This window comes from Triticum urartu, chromosome 2A (genome assembly GCF_056163025.1).
Source record: "Triticum urartu cultivar PI428250 chromosome 2A, HENAU_Tu73, whole genome shotgun sequence".
Lineage (NCBI taxonomy): Eukaryota > Viridiplantae > Streptophyta > Magnoliopsida > Poales > Poaceae > Triticum > Triticum urartu.
The window spans coordinates 43,533,311-43,550,567 of record NC_141874.1 but is presented as its reverse complement, the minus strand read 5'-3'; the positions used below and the strand labels follow the sequence as shown (position 1 = coordinate 43,550,567).

Genomic DNA, 17,257 nt, shown 5'->3' with positions numbered 1-17,257 from the left:
AGGCTGATATTTTCGCCAGCAGTATTTTGCAAGAGTATTCAACAGGAAAAAAATATATTGGAGATTTTGTTTTGGACAAAATGTATTGGGGTTTTAGGCGCCGCTCATTTGCCGAACGTTTCCATTTAGCACATGGGCTATAAGAAGGTCAATCTGCGGACGGCCCACTTAGCCGAACATTTCCACTTTATTTTGGTCAGCCTTCTTATAGCCCATCTGATAGCATCAGCCATTTCTCGATAGATCTCCGAGCTGACCAGCCCAACTCCCCCCACTCCGGCAGAAGGCAACAGAGGGTTAGGGTTCCGGCCGCCGGAGCAAATCACACGGAGGAGCAGAGCCAGCAGTCGAGAGAGAAGCGAGATGAGCGGGAGCGCGTTCAACGCCTTCAAGTCGCGCGTGCCGGTGGCGTGGAGCCCGAAGCTGTACATCACGCTTGTGCGCGGGCTGCCCGGGACGCGCAAGCTCCACCGCCGCACCCTGGAGGCCATGCGCCTCCGCCGCTGCCACCGCACCGTCGAGCACCGCACCACGCCCTCCCTCCTTGGCATGCTCACCCAGGTCAAGCGCCTCGTCGTCGTCGAGACCGAGGAGATGTACAACGCGCGGAAGCAGGCCGACGAGCAGCGCCGCGCGCTCAGGCCCCCGCTCGTCGTCTCGCACGCCCCGCCGCCCAAGCCGGCCGCCGCCGCGCCGGAGGGCGCCGGGCAGTAGTCGCCTCCGGTTAGTTCCCACCCCCCGGTGATGCTTCGGTTTGTTTTGCTTTCGCCTGCCCGCCTGCCCGCGCGTCAGGTGTTCGACGCAATGCCTTGGCAGGGTTGGCGTCCTCCTTTATAATAGAAATGCTGTAGCGATCTTTGGCAACTTGAATTGATGGGAATAAGTGAAGAATTTCCTGTGATCGTTCAATTTTACTACTGATTGTTATATTGAAATGTAAGGCCCAAGTCATATCAGTTGATGTTGCGTGATGCTTTGAATGCTGAATATAGATATGCCTGCAATACACGTTGGAAGGACTCTCTAAATGTGGTTCCCATGACCGATGATACTGCAAGCTGTTGTAACTGTTGCAGCTATCTTGATTTTGAGGTCCAGTTTGATAAAAGTTTAAGCAGATTTCATTTATGCACTGTTGGTATGATGGGCAGGTAGGGCTTTTGGCTATACTTTATGCTATACTATTTAGTTTTGGGAGATGCAGCCATCAAGACATGCTTTGCTATTTTCTATAAGTTTGTCTAAAATACATTTTGCACTCTATGTGAAAATTTTCTTATAAATTTTAAATTGATTTTGGCACCCTCATTCGAATACAAAATGATGTAGTAATCTGTGATGTCTTGATTTAATGGGAATAAGTGAAGAATTTCCTGTGAACGTTCAATTTTACGACTACTGATTGTTTTGACATTTTACTGAAATGTAAGGCCAAAGTCTGTTGTAACTGTTGCAGCTGTCTTGTTTTTAATGTCCAGTTCGATAAAAGTTTATGCAGACTGGCTGTTAGGTCTTTTGCCTATACTTCATGGCTTTATGCTATATTTTGATTTGGGAAATCCAGCCATGCTTAACAAATTCCAAGAAGTTCATCTAGAATGTGTTTTGCACTATATGTGAAAATTCCCTAGTAAATTTTAGGCTTCCTTTGGTTTGGAGGAATTTTAGAGGATAGGATTCTTATAGGATTTTTTCCTTTAGAGCCCTTTGGTTCATAGGAATGGATTCCTATTCCTACATAGGATTGGTTCCTATCCTCCACATTTCATAGGAAAATAAAAATGAGCCTAGACTCAATGGAAAAATTCCTTTGGTGTCAACCAAATGACATCTCGTTTCCTATTCCTACTCATAGGATTTGAGATACATGTCATCTCATTTCCTACAAAATTCCTATTCCTACGATAATCCTATCCTATGAACCAAAAGAGGCCTTAGATTGCTTTTTGTGCGAGATGTTTGATGTAATGCCTAAAAAATTCTTGGAACACTTGGTGGAGGTGTGGCTTCTGATTCTAAATCTAACTTAGGAGTGTGTTATAGAACGTAGAGTGCCTGTGCTTCTACACAGAAGTAGCTGAATTACATCAGTTAGGTATATTCATCAGCCCCATGACTGATGTAGCTAATCTAACCCGGCTGTAGCAGGAAATTGACACACAACAAAGAAAGCTATTTTATCACCTGCTTATAGTCATCGAACTCTGAATCCCCTTGACATATTGACTGGAATTCAATTGGTTGAAAGGTAGTAGAAGACGACCTCGTAGTGCATGGCTAAGGCTAACTTAACTTGATATTAGATCCACCTTTTTAGTTCTTAGTTTTTCAGCCATGTGTACTTTTGTGAGCTTTTAGCTTGATCAATTCAGATGCTTTCGTGATCTATGTATCTGTAACATCAAAGAAATGGAAGCTTCTATATACTTTCAATTATATAGTGGTTACATCTTAAGTACTGGGAGTATTTGTTGGGAAACATGCTTCCAGGATATTACGTTTCTACCATTTTACTGAATGTTGTTTATACACTGAAGTGAATGACGCTAGATTCTATACGAGATGTCCTAACAGCCAAGTAAATAAACTTATACATGTTATGCTTCTACACTAAAGTAGCAGAATTAGATCTATGAGGTATATTCATCAGTCCATCACTGGTGTAGCTTATCTAATGAAGCAGGAAATGCACATACAACACACAGAATTATTTCATCACCTGCTCTATTGTCTTTAGCTCTGAATCCCCATGACGTGTTAAGTGGAATTCAATTGGTTGAAAGGTAGATGATACGTCAAGCTCTGATGCGGCCTCACAGTGCATGGCTGACTTAACTTGCTATTCGAGTCCCTCTTAGCTTTTCTGCCATGTGTACTTTTGTGAGCTTTTTTGGTTTGATCAGATGCTTTCATCATCTATGTATCTGTAACATCAAGGAAATGAGAATTTCTCTTGGTTTAGGGACGGTTATGATATAGCTGCTTTAATTCATCTTGCAACTTAAGCAATCTTAGTTGATAAAGGACCCATATTTGCCTGTTGTGAATACTTGGGATCTTGAAGTGCATATATCTAGGAGCCAGTTAAACTGATATCCGCACTCCTTACCTTTGGTTGTAGGGCATCGGAGTCATCACAAGCTCTGGTTGTGTTGATCAACTGAGCCGTCGTTTCACTTGCTGGAGGCCGCCTCTTGGCTTCAGATTTCTAGTTCCTCGTCGTGCGTTCTTGTTCCAAAGATTGTGGCTTCTCCTCAGTTCTTGTGATCTGTTCATTTTTTGATTAGCGAAGCGTCCTTAATCGGAGCAGAAAATTGTTACAGTTAGGTCTATATATGGTATGCTTTTTATTTGTTGGTTCCCTACTCACCAAAGTGATTACTAGCTTGGATTTTATTTTTGCCTTATTGCCAGAGTCGCAATAACTGTTAAAGTAGTCGTGCGATTGGCAACCGGTGTCGATGGTAGACAGGATGGTGAAATTAACAAGCAAGGAGTCAGGATAATTGTTAGTCACTGGAAAAAAAATCCTGTGAGGACAGACCGACGTTTTCTGGCTAAACGCCACAGAAATATTTTTTTGGACATTATTATCCATCTCATATCCACTTCTGGCTGAACGCTTTACAGTGACCAAAGTGTGCTGACGATACTTCCTTCGTTTCCTTTTAGTCTGCATATAAGGTTTGGCCAAAGTCAAGCTTTGTAAAGTTTGACCAACTTTATATTAAAAAATATCATTATTCACAATATGAAATAAATATTATCAGATGCACCATGAAATGTATTTTCGTACTATATAGTTTTAATATTATAGATGCTTATATTTTTTCATATAAATTTGGTCAAACATCGTGTGCTTTGACTTTGACTAAATTTTATATGCGGAGTAAAAAAAAATGGAGGGAGTACTAGTTCAATGACGGCAAATGCACTCCGTTCTGAGAGTGGTTTATCCACCATGCACATGATATTCTGTGTATGGATCCATCATCCGTGGTTGCTTTGAATTTCATGCAACTTTTTATGGTTGCTGTCAACATTTATCTTGTTTCAAGACGTTTCGTTAGTTTTTCCTTTTCTTGTTTCGGTGTGCATCATGTTTTCACTGTGTACCAACACAAAGGTATACAGTTCTTTTGGATCAGGTTAGCTGATACGACACGACGATACACAATGAAACATCAAACAACATACACTACGGAGCGAGAGAAAACAAAACAAAATCTAATGTAACACTTTGAAACAAGGCAAAAGAAAATTTTAAAGCAGTAAAAAAAGTATTACGAATCTCAAAGCAACCACGGTGGATCCGCGCACGCGCACGGCAGAATTGCTTATCTCTCACTCTGTTACAGCCTCCAACCGTTTCCCCCGCTGTTTTCATCGTTGTGGACAGAGGGAGAGCCTCCCCTTCCGGCGAGCAGGGCAGGAGAAGTTTGTGAAGGGAACGCCGCAGACTCCCATCATCGTGCTAGACCTTCGCTTGCTCCTGAGTTCACCTTCGCCATGCCTCTGTTTCTCTTGTTGAAAGAGGGCCGGAGGAGTGCAGCGCCGGAGCTGACGCCCGCCGAAAAGCCGAAAATCGAGGTCGCCGCCATGCAAGTATGTGTGCTCCCTCCCACTTCGTCCGTCGGTCCAACCACACAGAGTCCTGTCCACCGCATCTCAATCAAGCAGAGCATGTTGCCATACCACCGGTCCCTCTGTCAAGAATAAGCTGTTGTTGCACACCAAATGCTTGTTGGAATGCCCAGCCCATCTTCTTGACAAAATCAAGATCCGACTCTGCATGCTTAACAATTTCCACCGACTTGTATGTTAACATGAGCCCCCTCCTATCATCGCCGCAAGCATTTCGTTTATTTCGACCAGGGGAAGGAAGGCGAACTGAATCCCCCTCCTGGCTGTTTTTCATCCTCCCCACCAGGCAAAACCGCAGAGCCGTGTCAGCTCCATTCTTGAGCTATCTGCAGTAATTGTGTACTAGGCCCTGAAACTGAAACCCTCTCTCAGTCTCCCGGTCCCAAGCTGTCAGCAGCACACCTAGCAAAGTATCGCAGGTGTTGGATCAACTTCATGGATGGACCAGTCTTTGCAGACCATCTCTTTCTGGGTCTTGGTCACCTTTTCCTGTCGATTCCCATCCACATGTTGTTCTATCGCTGCGATGTTGCTCTGTGATGGAGGTTACAAGCAAGTCAACACCAAGTCTACTCTGAGGGACACATATAGAAAAGGAATGCGCACAAGACGAGATACACTGCATTAGACATGGCACCTGCACGAACTCTCCGCTCTCTTTCCCCACATGGCATCCTCATTCTCTTCACCCACCTTCTCATCTTCATGTCGTCCAATACCGTCTCAAAATCCGTCAGCAATGCTTCCGAGGTCGACCGGCAGGCCCTCCTCTCCTTCAAGGAGAGCACCAAGGATCCCCAGGCTGTCTTGAGTTCATGGAACAGATCGATCGGCTTCTGCAGATGGACAGGGGTCGCTTGTGGTACGGCTCTTCCACCTCGTGTGGTCTCACTCAACTTAAGCTCTGCACACCTTAGTGGTCAGTTATCTCCTTCGCTAGCTAACCTTACATCACTAGAATCGGTAGACCTTTCAGAGAATTACTTCTCTGGAGTCATCCCTGAAAAGTTAGGCACACTTCAACACCTACAATCTCTGATACTTGGATGGAACAATCTTAGAGGCTCTATTCCTAGATCATTATGCACTAGTAGATCACTTAGAGAGGTCGACCTGTCATCAAACCGCCTTGCCGGCTCTATTCCAGAGTTCCATAAGATGTCAGCCCTTGAATTTCTTGATCTTTCAAAAAACAACCTTTCTGGAAGCATACCTTCATCACTGGGAAATGTTTCTTCTCTCACAGGGATATTGCTTGACACAAACAGCTTGTCAGGTTCAGTTCCAGAAACTTTGAGCCTTATTCAGAACCTTAGTATTCTGAGTTTAAGTATCAACTACCTTTCCGGGCACATCTCTGCCAAACTCTGTAATATGTCATCACTCATATATCTTGGATTAGCCAACAATAACCTTAGTGGCCAAGTATCATCTTGCATTGGAAACACGTTAAAGAACCTTGAATCGCTGTCCTTCTCGGGTAACAAATTCGAGGGATTAATTCCATCATCACTATCAAATGCATCAAAGCTCCAACAGATTGATCTTGGATACAATTTGCTATCTGGACCAGTCCCATCTCTAGGATCTTTAGCTAACTTAAGCATTCTAAATTTAGAAAGTAACTTCCTACAAGCTGAAGGTTGGGAATTCCTTGTCTCTCTTGCAAATTGTTCGCTGCTAGTTATGTTGGAAATGAGTGGGAATCTCCTAAATGGAAGTCTCCCTAGGTCTGTTGCGAATCTTTCTGCAAGTTTACAACGTATAAATGTTGGAAACAATCAAATTGTCGGCACAATACCAATTGAGATTTTTAACCTTGCAAGTCTCCAAATGGTTGCTATGGACCAAAACTTGCTTTCAGGGGTTATTCCTTCTGATATCGGGAACCTAGATCAGCTAGTTGTCCTAACTCTATCAGGGAACAAATTTTCTGGCCAGATCCCATATACAATAGGTAATCTTTCTCGGCTGAGCAAGCTTTCTCTAGACAACAACGGCTTGAGTGGGAATATCCCAGCAAGTTTAGGAAATTCCAAGCAATTGGCTGTGTTAAACTTATCTTTTAACAGCCTTCAAGGACAAATACCAAGTGAACTCACCAGTAGCACTACCCTCCTCAGTTTTGATTTGTCAAACAACAACCTTACAGGATCAATATCGGTACAAATTGGTGCATTGCTTCAACTTCTCCAACTTGATATTTCCTTCAACAAATTGTCTGGTCAAGTTCCACATTCACTTCGCCAATGCGTCCAACTATCTTCTCTCAGATTGAAAAGTAACATGCTTAATGGAAGGATACCTGAGTCTTTCAGTGATCTGAAGTCCTTGGTTCAGATCGATCTTTCCCAAAACTCCCTTACTGGACAAATTCCCGAGTTCTTTGCAAACATGAGTTATTTGCAGCAACTTGATCTGTCTATGAACTACTTTGAAGGGCCAATTCCAACTGTTGGCATCTTTCAGAACCATAGTGCAGTAAACTTGGATGGCAATGAAGAGCTTTGTGCAATTGCAACCACCACCTTATATCAGTTCCCAGTTTGCACCACAACATCACCTGTTGGGAGCAAGAATGCACTCTTATTGGTAAAAGTGATTCCTCCAATTGCTGTTGCCTTGATCTCCCTTGCATGCTTTGTGGTCACTCTTCTGAAGAGAAGGCAAGCAGAAGCAGCTCCATGCTACAAGGAGACAATGAAGAAGATTTCTTATGGTGACATTGTTAAAGCTACCAACTGGCTCTCTCCGGTTAACAAGATCAGCTCAAGTCGCACCGGTTCGATCTACATTGGAAGGTTTGAGTTTGACACGGACTTGGTTGCCATTAAGTTATTCCATCTCCAGGAGGAGATTGGTGCGCGTGACAGCTTTGTTACCGAGTGCGAGGTGTTGCGAAACACCCGCCATCGTAATCTTGTCAAAGCTGTTACCGTATGTTCGACAGTGGACCTAGAGAACAATGAATTCAAAGCTATAGTTTTCGACTTCATGGCCAACGGAAGCCTGGACATGTGGGTGCACCCGAAGCTGCACCACACTAACCCCAAGAGAGTACTGAGCTTGGGCCAGAGGTTAAGAATAGCAATGGACGTCGCGTTGGCTCTGGATTATATGCACAACCAGTTGACACCTCCTCTAATCCACTGCGATTTGAAGCCGGGCAATGTTCTTTTGGACTACGACATGACCGCGAGAGTTGGTGATTTTGGGTCAGCGAGGTTTCTCTCTTCAGTTCCTGGTAGTCCAGAAGATTTGGTTGGTGTGGAAGGAACGATTGGATACATCGCACCCGGTGAGTTCAACTTTGTTTTCAGTATTTTCTTAATGGTTTTTTCTCTTGTACTAACAATGCCTAAATGCTTTACAGAGTATTGCATGGGATACAAAGTCTCAGCAGGATGCGACGTCTACGGTTTCGGGGTCTTGCTTCTGGAAATGCTCACCGGTAGGCGACCAACTGATGCGATGTTCACCGATGGCCTGAGCCTGCACAAGCTTGTGAGCTCCGCCTTTCCAGGTAGACTTGGAGAGGTTTTAGATCCCCATTTGTCCTACGAGCAGCAGCTTGCGTGTGACAGAGTGTTTATGCGGAGATATGTGGTACACTTGGTTGAAGTTGCCCTCCTGTGTTCCATGGAATCGCCTAAAGATCGACCGGGAATGAGAGAAGTTTGTGCCAGAATTCTGTCTATCAAAGAGGCATTCTTTGAGCTCTGCTGATTAACCTGCAGATCAACACGTTCTTGAATAAAAGTCTGTGACGTGGATACTTTGCTGTAAATCTTGGTTCAACAGACCTCTAGTTATTAATATTTGAGTTCCTAGAAAGAGTACCTGTTCAGTACTGGAGCTCCCTATGTTGGAAAACTAGTGCGTACTGTATTTCCTAATTGTGTTATTTGTATCTAGAGTATGTTTCTAGAACATGGGTGCATATATATAAACCTGATTTTTGGATCTGTCAATTCAAAGAAATATGTGCATCTGATCATCTGTATTGACTGAAATTTCTGAGCAACAATGTTTAATTCTTAGTGAAAACATACTTCAATTCTTGGTGAAATCTCTGCGTTCACCGTATAATTTATATTCTATGAAGTGCATCATAATTGATTATAAATTGAGCAGTGGAAATTCATTAGAATCCACTTTATGGGTATACCTAATAATAATAGATCGAATTCTGCTTATCTAACTCTTGATTGTCATCAACTCTGAATCCCCATGACTTGTTGACTGGAATTCAATTGGTTCAAAGGTAGATGGCACGTGAAGGTGAGGCTTTACATACAGCAAAAAACACCTTTACATACCGCGTCCGTTACAAATTAATCGGCACAAGAATTTCACAATACATGCGCGTCAATGTCAAAATAAAACAAAATCAGCAAATATACAACAAAGCATGGTTGATGCTTCCAGTATCCAATCATGGCTAACTGCAATTCACATCTCTGTCCCCAAAGCCTATTGCAGTTTGTCAAATAGATAGGGCAAAAGCTGCACCCTGAGATATAAGCATACATTCTTAACGAAAATGGATCAGTATGCTCTAAAACAGAACTGATATACTATTCGTCAATCATCGTGGCGTTCCAGAAAAGAGGCTCTAATAGCAGAAAGTTCCGCATAAACATCTTTCATTCCAGGCCTGTCCTTGGGAGATTCCAGGGTGCACGACAGCCCAAGAGCAACCAACGGGACGACATATCTCTGCATCCATGCTTCTACGCTTCCTTGATGTTCCTCGTGCGCCATACGAGGATCTAGAATCTCTGCAACTCTGTCTGGGAGCATGGATTCACAGAACTTACAAAGGCTGAGTCCATCCACGAACATATCATCGGTAGGTCGTTTTCCGGTAAGCAACTCCAGCAGAAGCACTCCGAAACTATACACGTCGCCTCCTACGGAGACCCCGCAACCCATCCCATACTCTGCGAAGAAGCAATGCATCAAAATAATAAACACACATACAAGACAAACTATAATTAAGCGGAAATGGAAAAGGTAAAACTCACCGGGTGCCATGTACCCAATGGTTCCTCCAACATCATCCATGCTTTTAGGAATAGCCAGACCTGGTGATAGGAACTGTGCTGAGCCAAAGTCACTGAGCCGTGCAGTCATGTCATCATCCACAAGGACATTATTTGGCTTCAAATCACAATGGATCAAAGGAGGCGTCAGTTGGTTGTGGACATAATCAAGAGCAGAAGCCACATCTGTTGCTATGCTTATCCTCTGGCCAAAGCTTAGCACTCTGTCTAGGATTCCATTGTTTTGCTCAGAATGCAACCATCTCTCCAGGCTGCCATTAACCATGAACTCAAAGATTAGTGCTTTGAACTCATTGTTTTGCGAATCCAATGTTGAGCATACAGTCACAGGTCGCATTATATTCCTATGGCGGATGCTTCGCAGCACTTCACACTCAATAAGGTAACTATCATATCCACCAGGTTCACTCAAGTTGAATACTTTGATGGCAACTAGGCTCCTGTCAGACTTGAACCTACCAACATAAACTGAACCAGTGCAGGTTGAGCTGATAGTATGGACCGAAGAAAACCAGTTGGTAGCTTTAAGAATGTCCTGGTATGACACTCTCTTCAGCTTCTTCTCATCATGGAACGGGGCTGTATGCACTTCTCTTCTATTAGGAAACATCTTGGACACAAGATCCCATCGCGAAAATGAAAACAGCCCTTTCTTCCAAAGAGTGAGCAGAAACCATAACAACACTAGGGAACCAATAGTAAATGGTGGTAGTACAATTAGCAGTGAGATCGCCAGCAAGGACAGTTGGTGCTTTGTTTTAGTCGCTGATGCTGAGATGTGAGGACAAAGTGGTAATTCTCGCCCAGAGGAATTTGAACAGAGTCCCTTGTTGCCATCCAAAACTACTGCAGCAGAATTCTCAAAGATCCCACTTGTAGGAACAGACCCTTCCAAGTTATTGTAAGACAGATCAAGTTGCTTCAGCATATGAAGTTGCTCAAAGAATTCAGGCACGGCACCGGATAAGTCATTATCAGACAGATTAATCTGTTGGGTTGATACTAGTAGATACCATCTTTTTGGAATTTGTCCATGAAACTTGTTTCCTTCCATGTGAAGGGATACTGGACCATTACCACTGCCATGTGTACCAACTACCAATGGTAGTTCCCCTGTGAGACTGTTGTGTGAGAAGTCCAGAACCAAGGAGAGTGGAGGATTAGCAAACAGTTCGGATGGTACTGACCCGCCAAGATTGTTCCGAGACAAGTTCAGTTCAAGAAGTCCCTTGCACTGACCTAAACTACCAGGTATGTTTCCACTCAAGTTGTTATTGTCAAGATAAAGCTTGCCAAGTTGGGCGATGTCACCAACTGAGGGAGGGATATGACCTAATAATTTGTTCTTTGATAGATTTAGGATATATAAGTTTCGTAGCTTCCCGATGGTAGAAGGTATGCTTCCAGAAAGAAAATTGCTTTCCATCCTAAGCGAAGTGAGATTAACAAGATTGGTAATCTCAACAGGTATGGAGCCCGAAATTTGGTTTGACCCAAGCGATAAATCTTGTAGCCTCTTGGAAAGGTTAACAATTGATATAGGCAGGCTGCCATTTAGAGCATTCCCTTCCAACGACAATTTTATCAGCTGGGTGCAATTTGCTAGAGATGTAAGAAATGACCAGCTGTCATGTGCTTCTAGCAAGTTCCTTCCTAAATCTAACCGGCGCAAGTTTGCCAACGAACCAAGAGAAGGAACATAGCCATGTAGCGAGTTGTTTGAAAGGTCAAGTGTTTGAAGATTTAACATGTTGGTTAGTGAAGCAGGGATCAGGCCCTCCAGCCTGTTGCTTCCCATGATAAGGAACTGGAGGTTTGGTAGCGAGTAACCAATGTGGGATGGCATCTGTCCAACAAGGGCATTGCTGACCACACTAAAATATTTGAGTGATGTCACGTTGTAAAGAGGCAACGGGACAATCCCTGATAGACTGTTGAAACCTAGGTCAAGCTCAATGAGTTTTGTAATGTGACCTAAAGTCTCTGGAATTGATCCTGATAACTTATTTTGGCCGAGCAATATAGAGGTGAGGGAAGAAGCATTGCCTATTGATGGAGGTATGCTTCCAGAGAGCAAGTTGTCTGTCAGGCGAAGAAATTTGAGTGCTGTGACCTTACGGAAATGTGGGATGGGACCAGCTAAAGAATTCATCCGGAGGTCAACCACAGAAAGCTTGGACGAGTTATCAAACAGAGTAGAGGGGATCACTCCAGAGAGGTTATTACATGACAGTATAAGTGTGGTGAGTGAGACGCTGTTGGCCAGCGAGACAGGGATGCCACTGGTAAGAGTGTTGTTTGCAAGGTCGACATATCTAAGAAAACTGCTAGCGCCTAAGGAATCAGGGATGTTACCTTGAAGATTGTTGCCGGCAAGATTCAGCGTATGGAGGCTTGGAAGCTTACCCAACTCTTCGGGGATGGTTCCTGACAGATGATTATCAGCAAGGTTCATCCGGGAAAGAAATGCCAGGTTGCTGACGCATCCAGATAGCTGCCCACGAAGACGAGCGGAGGTGAGGTTAAGAGAGACCACCCGGGGCGGGAACTTGGTGCCGCAAGCGACCCCTTTCCAGCTGCAAAAATCAAGCGAGCCATTGTTCCATGAGTGTAGGATGCCGAGGGGATCGAAGGTGATGCCAGATTTAAAGCAAAGGAGGGCATGGCGATCAATCTGAGACACATTTGCTTGTGTGGCAGCTAATGACGATGTGTTGAAGGAGAAAAGGCTGAACAAAATACAGAGCAGAGACAAGACAGAGGGCATGATGTCGATGTGAAAGAACAGGGGGTGCTAAGGTTTGAGGTTGGATTGATCTTGGGTGAATATGGCTTTTGAAGTAGTACGTACTTGTCTACCACTACCACTACCAGACATGGACGTGAAGGTATGCTTGACTGGACACGGCAGGTCAATGTAAACGTGTGTGCAAGGAGGGAAAAGGCAACGAGACTTGTGAATGAAAACGCGTGTGGACTGACTAGCAGAGCTGTGGTGGTGGGTGCAGAGGACTGCCAACAGCAAAAGCGGCATGGTTGACAGCAGCATCGAACTAGTGGTAGGATATAAACAAACGAAGCTCAAGTGGTGAGATCTGGGATTGTCCACCCAAATCGCATAAACAAATCCAAACACTAAATCCGATTTGGGTTAATTGAATGGGACAACATGGCAAAACAGGGATTTCGGACGGACAGACGAATCTCATCCATTTCAGCATGGCAGACTGGAAATCTACTGCAAGACTTACCGGAGTGCTACTCAGTCGTCTTCCACGCGCTGGTGGGGACGACGACGGAGCTCGCTGTAGGGAAGCCGCCGCAGGCCGCAGCGTTGGCTAGCCCCGCTAACTAAACTGCCGACGAGCAGCGGCTACAGGCCCGAAAAGGAGGAACCATAGGGGAGGGGCAGCTACGGCCGGTGGTGGCATTGAGATCTGGTGTCAACATTAAAAATGATCAAGGTCATCCTCAATGCTGATCTGCAAATTTGTTTCATCTGTCCGCGGACAAGAGGCAAGTCCACGGAAACGGTTACGGGACTGAACGAAATTCATGCAGACACGACGGATTTCATATAAACCAAGCAAAATTCATTACATTTTTTAACTAAACACTAGTCTACGATCGATCGCAGCGGATCTTCATTGTCTTCCCCATGTCCAGTAGCCCGCTCATCGGACTGCTCTGAGCCCCGGCAGTATATGCTTCAGCGCAAAGGGCGTCTCTTCCCCATGTTCAGCAGCGCCGCTCATTGAAGTGGCACCGCCGGGATGTGCTTCAGCCGGAGGGGAAGGGGACGGCGGTGGCCTGCGGCCGGCCAAGACACTGACTGTATACGCCGGCATCACCTCGACTGCCTCCCATGTTCTACTTCTTCTCGATGATGACGGCGGGTGCGGGCATGATAGCCACCACTTCATCGATCTCCGCAAAGCTGGCTTGTTGCTCCGCCGGCAGGGCGCGGTTACGCAAACGTTGACGGCAGATGGCGCGTTCGCATGCACGGGAGGAGCGATATGACACGGCGTTGTTCACGACAGCCATGATGCCCGTACCCCCGTAGTCCCCCGCGTGCCAGCCTGGAGCAACTCGCCACTCCTCGGCGAGTTGGCTTGGAGCGCCGAATTGCTGAACGACACACCAGCTTGGAGCTTTTGCCTTCTTGAGCTGGCCTGCAGCGAATTGGAGCATCACAGAGGTGGAGCAGAGAGTTGCATGGCTCGTATAAGGCAGGCTCCACGGGGCACCCAACTGGATTTTATGCCGGAGAACTCCTCTTCCGGCTTGCCGGACGCCATGAAGATTATGGAGAAAATGGTGCAAGGAGGAGATGGGAGCGGAGTGTGGTGCGATTTTTGCACGGCGTCTGGTATCGTTTAAATAGCGGGCGGATGACCAGAGCCGGCAGACGTTGTGTGTTTAATGACGGGCGGCTCGCGCCGGTTTAATGGAGGAAGGAGGGTAGTCTGTGACCGTTTGAATGCGGCGAGGAGGCGTATTTCAGCCACATGCAGCGGGTGACGCTCTCCCGGCCAGTGCGCCGCTTCAATGCCGGCAGTGAGAGGTCTCCTAGTTTTTCTCTGTTTTGCCCAAAAAGATGGGCCTGGACCGCCGAGTGGACAGATACATGCCTGCGTTGGATGGCACAACACATCCGTACCACACGGTCTAGACGGTTGCGGGTGGTTTGAGGGTTCGTGTTGGAGATGCCCATGTCCGCAAGTGTCCAGACCAAGCGGTCCGGACGTATTTTGTCACTCAACGTGGTTCTGTATTGGTTCGCTCGATGGTCTGAACGTCCATTTTTCCCGTAAATTAGGGAATAGGCTTTGCAGACGTCTAGACCCCTGCCATGCAAGCGTCTGACAAACCTGGAGCACCAAAAAAACACCCTCGCTCGCCACCAGAGCGTCAGTGCCGCATTCATGTTGGCCCAGAGCAAACGCAACCTCTCACGTTGCTCCGGCACTAAAATGGCACGCTGGCTGAGAGCGCCAACCGCGCCACTTCCCGATGCATGCTACTGCTCCGTGTTCAAATGACAACCCGTTCGTTCGCTTCCCTATATTAAACATGTGCAGTTCTTGCCGAGGAACCTGCTCTAGAGCCACCCGTCCATCCTCCTGCCACCTACCATTAACCAACTCATCGCTTGCCCTACCATCCGCCCGCTATTGAAACTCTAGGCCCGACCATTACTGCATCCAACCTCCTCCACTCACTTTCTCCTCTTGGCACCCCGACCGCCATGGCTCCTCGTGCTCCAAAGCCCTCTGGGATAGCCTCTCGTCCGAGCAGAAGAAGAAGAAGAAGATCATCGCCATTGCAGCCGACTAGCAGGTCGGTGGATATTCGAGCTCACCGGAGGCTACTTGCGGACACCCCAATTGAAGAGGCGGGCGATGACGAGCCAGCGCCATTTTCCTTGCCGGTCCAAGCCGGCATCACCATGGGCGAGGCATGTTCTCACTACACTGAGATGGTGTTGCAAGAATGTCGAGCCATGTTTCGGCAGTCGCGGGCTGACCAGTCCTACAACCTTCGCCTCCTCGACAAGCACCGGGGCACAAAGGAGCAACTAGCCGCCGACACGGGCATCACGTCGGACGTGGATGTGGGTGAGCAGGAGGCACTGCTCCAATCCTACCACACCGCCTGCGACATACGTCATGTCCGCTAGCAGTACCGCATCCATGAAGCGGTGTTAGAAGCTGCATTCAAGGAGATCGATGAGGCGGCGGGTGAAGTGTATGATGTGGACAACGTCGCCAGCTCCGCTACAGCCGCACACTGCCGCCACGGCGATGAAGCCGGCATGTCCGTGGGCGCCGCCAGCAGCAAGGAAAAGTAGAGTATGGGAGGTCGTTGGCGCTCGAGTTCCAGGAAGGCCACCACTCCACCCTTCCCGTTGAAGTTAAGTTTGACGGGCTCATCATCGTCGGCCGATTAGCCGCTTTGCAGGCTACGGAGGCGGAGCTACATTTTCCGGGGCTCATGGCCGCCCGGACATGGGGAACAGGCGTCAGCAGTCATTTAGACTAGGTTTAGAGTATTGTTTAGTTGAAATATGTCGAAATGTAATGCATTTGCTTCGGTGTAGATGAAAAGCATCCAGTTTTATACAAAAATTATCCAAGTATGAATGAATATGGTCCGGTTTGTTTAAATATGCATCAAATGTGTTCACATTCATTAAATTTCTTCCAAAATGTAAGCGGGTATTTTACGTGGATAATTGGATGGCCGTCTCTCGTATCAGTGTCCGTGGATGGATGCAGTGTCCATTTTGAGGGTCAGTCCGGGAGATGGCCTAACCATTAAGATGACTCTCTCCTTTTCATTTCCTACAATCTGTAAGTAATTAAATGTTTCTTCACCTAGTAGATCTCCTAAAAGTTAATCTCTTAAAAAATTGTAACACATCTTTTTATACACAAACTCATTGAAAACACATGTTTAAACTTGTTTATGGTAACACATTCACATCACGAAAATCCAATTCGACTCTTGGAAGCATATGTTCATGCGCAGCAAAAATGCTTTTGTATAAGTAAAAATAAACTGTGTGTTCATTGCTACACCCAAATGGTACTGTAATTTTTTAGCCGGGGAGGGGGGGGGGGGGGGGGAGCTTACGCATTTTAACCCGTGCAAAAATAATAAGTCGAACGCCAAATATTACATTTAACATTAATTTTTTCATCAACAAAGCATTGCTATCTCGTTTCACATGAAAGTTGTCAGGCATGCTTGTTACACTAATAAGAACATCTAAAAAACAGATTTTTAAAATCTATTTACTATTTGTTTTGAATTTATTTTTCATCCGACATCGCCACCAGCATTATACGCTTTATCGGGGGGGGGGGGGGGGGGGAGGGGGGATCTGACGGGGGCACTACTGTTGCGCGACTCGTCAGAGTGCATAGTCAGTGTGGGGAGCTCAAGGCCAGTCCAAATGGAGCGTTGGGTAGCTCGGCCATGGTGGCGATGAGGAAGGACCATTCTGGCACCATCGACGGGCATGGGCTCGCTCACGGGGCTCCATCTGCTTCCCCAATCTTATGCGGCTCCATTTTCAACCACGGTAGGGATCGGCAACGACGGATAGAGCCTTTGGAATGGCGACATCAATGACGATGAATTTGGCCACCGGAGGAGAAGGTCAGAGAAAGCGTGTTGAGGTTGTGGCAAGGCTGAGGGATGGTGCCACAGGCAGCGAGGTGGCCCGAGTGGCTGCCGACCGCAAGGTGGGTGGTATGCAAACATGATTAGGCATGCCAAAAATGATTTTTTTTATTTCCAAGGCAATAAAAAGAACATTGTTTTGACATGGAAAATGTTGGAATTTTTTGTAGATGAGACATGAAAAAATTAGCAATTTGTTTTCCTACAAACATTTCATAAATTGCCACGGGAACACAAGTTAGGGATTGGCAAGGGAAATTGAAATTGATTTCCGAAGGCAATAAAAGGAATCTTGATCACCATGTGAAATGTTGGAAACGAAGTGTAGATGAGACACGGCAAAATTGCCAATTTGT

General features: G+C 46.0%; 3 protein-coding genes across 4 annotated transcripts; 2 read left to right on the top strand and 1 right to left on the bottom strand.

Annotated features, from left to right (window-relative positions):
• Positions 1-234: 234 nt before the first annotated feature.
• On the top strand, positions 235-3,425 carry LOC125535386 (ribosomal protein L30 family protein). The gene is made up of 2 exons (XM_048698437.2): positions 235-723; positions 3,122-3,425. The coding sequence occupies exon 1, from the start codon at positions 364-366 to the stop codon at positions 712-714; it is 351 nt and encodes a 116-aa protein (XP_048554394.2). The 5' UTR covers positions 235-363; the 3' UTR covers positions 715-723; positions 3,122-3,425.
• A 501-nt stretch (positions 3,426-3,926) lies between these two features.
• LOC125535383 (uncharacterized) lies at positions 3,927-8,751 on the top strand. The gene is made up of 2 exons (XM_048698435.2): positions 3,927-7,942; positions 8,018-8,751. The coding sequence occupies exons 1-2, from the start codon at positions 5,275-5,277 to the stop codon at positions 8,368-8,370; spliced, it is 3,021 nt and encodes a 1,006-aa protein (XP_048554392.2). The 5' UTR covers positions 3,927-5,274; the 3' UTR covers positions 8,371-8,751.
• Positions 8,752-8,913: 162 nt separating this feature from the next.
• On the bottom strand, positions 8,914-13,151 carry LOC125535384 (uncharacterized). 2 transcript variants are annotated; one of them, XM_087542969.1, is made up of 2 exons: positions 12,962-13,151; positions 8,914-12,286 (listed from the first exon to the last, which is right to left on the bottom strand). In XM_087542969.1, the coding sequence occupies exon 2, from the start codon at positions 12,163-12,165 to the stop codon at positions 9,229-9,231; it is 2,937 nt and encodes a 978-aa protein (XP_087399095.1). In that variant the 5' UTR covers positions 12,166-12,286; positions 12,962-13,151; the 3' UTR covers positions 8,914-9,228. The 2 variants fall into 2 exon arrangements, with proteins under 2 accessions (XP_087399095.1, XP_048554393.2); XM_048698436.2 differs by lacking the exon at positions 12,962-13,151 and having other exon boundaries at positions 8,914-9,587; positions 9,672-12,938.
• Between the last annotated feature and the right edge of the window lie 4,106 nt (positions 13,152-17,257).

What these genes read in the sequence shown, in the direction of transcription:
- LOC125535386 (XM_048698437.2), top strand. Translation starts at nt 364, where the DNA reads ATGAGCGGGAGCGCGTTCAACGCCTTCAAGTCGCGCGTGCCGGTGGCG.
- LOC125535384 (XM_048698436.2), bottom strand. Translation starts at nt 12,477, where the DNA reads ATGCCCTCTGTCTTGTCTCTGCTCTGTATTTTGTTCAGCCTTTTCTCC. An exon ending in CATTGGGTACATGGCACCCG is followed by an intron (nt 9,588 to 9,671) that starts GTGAGTTTTACC and finishes GCTTCTTCGCAG; the next exon opens with AGTATGGGATGGGTTGCGGG.
- LOC125535383 (XM_048698435.2), top strand. Translation starts at nt 5,275, where the DNA reads ATGGCACCTGCACGAACTCTCCGCTCTCTTTCCCCACATGGCATCCTC. An exon ending in GATTGGATACATCGCACCCG is followed by an intron (nt 7,943 to 8,017) that starts GTGAGTTCAACT and finishes AATGCTTTACAG; the next exon opens with AGTATTGCATGGGATACAAA.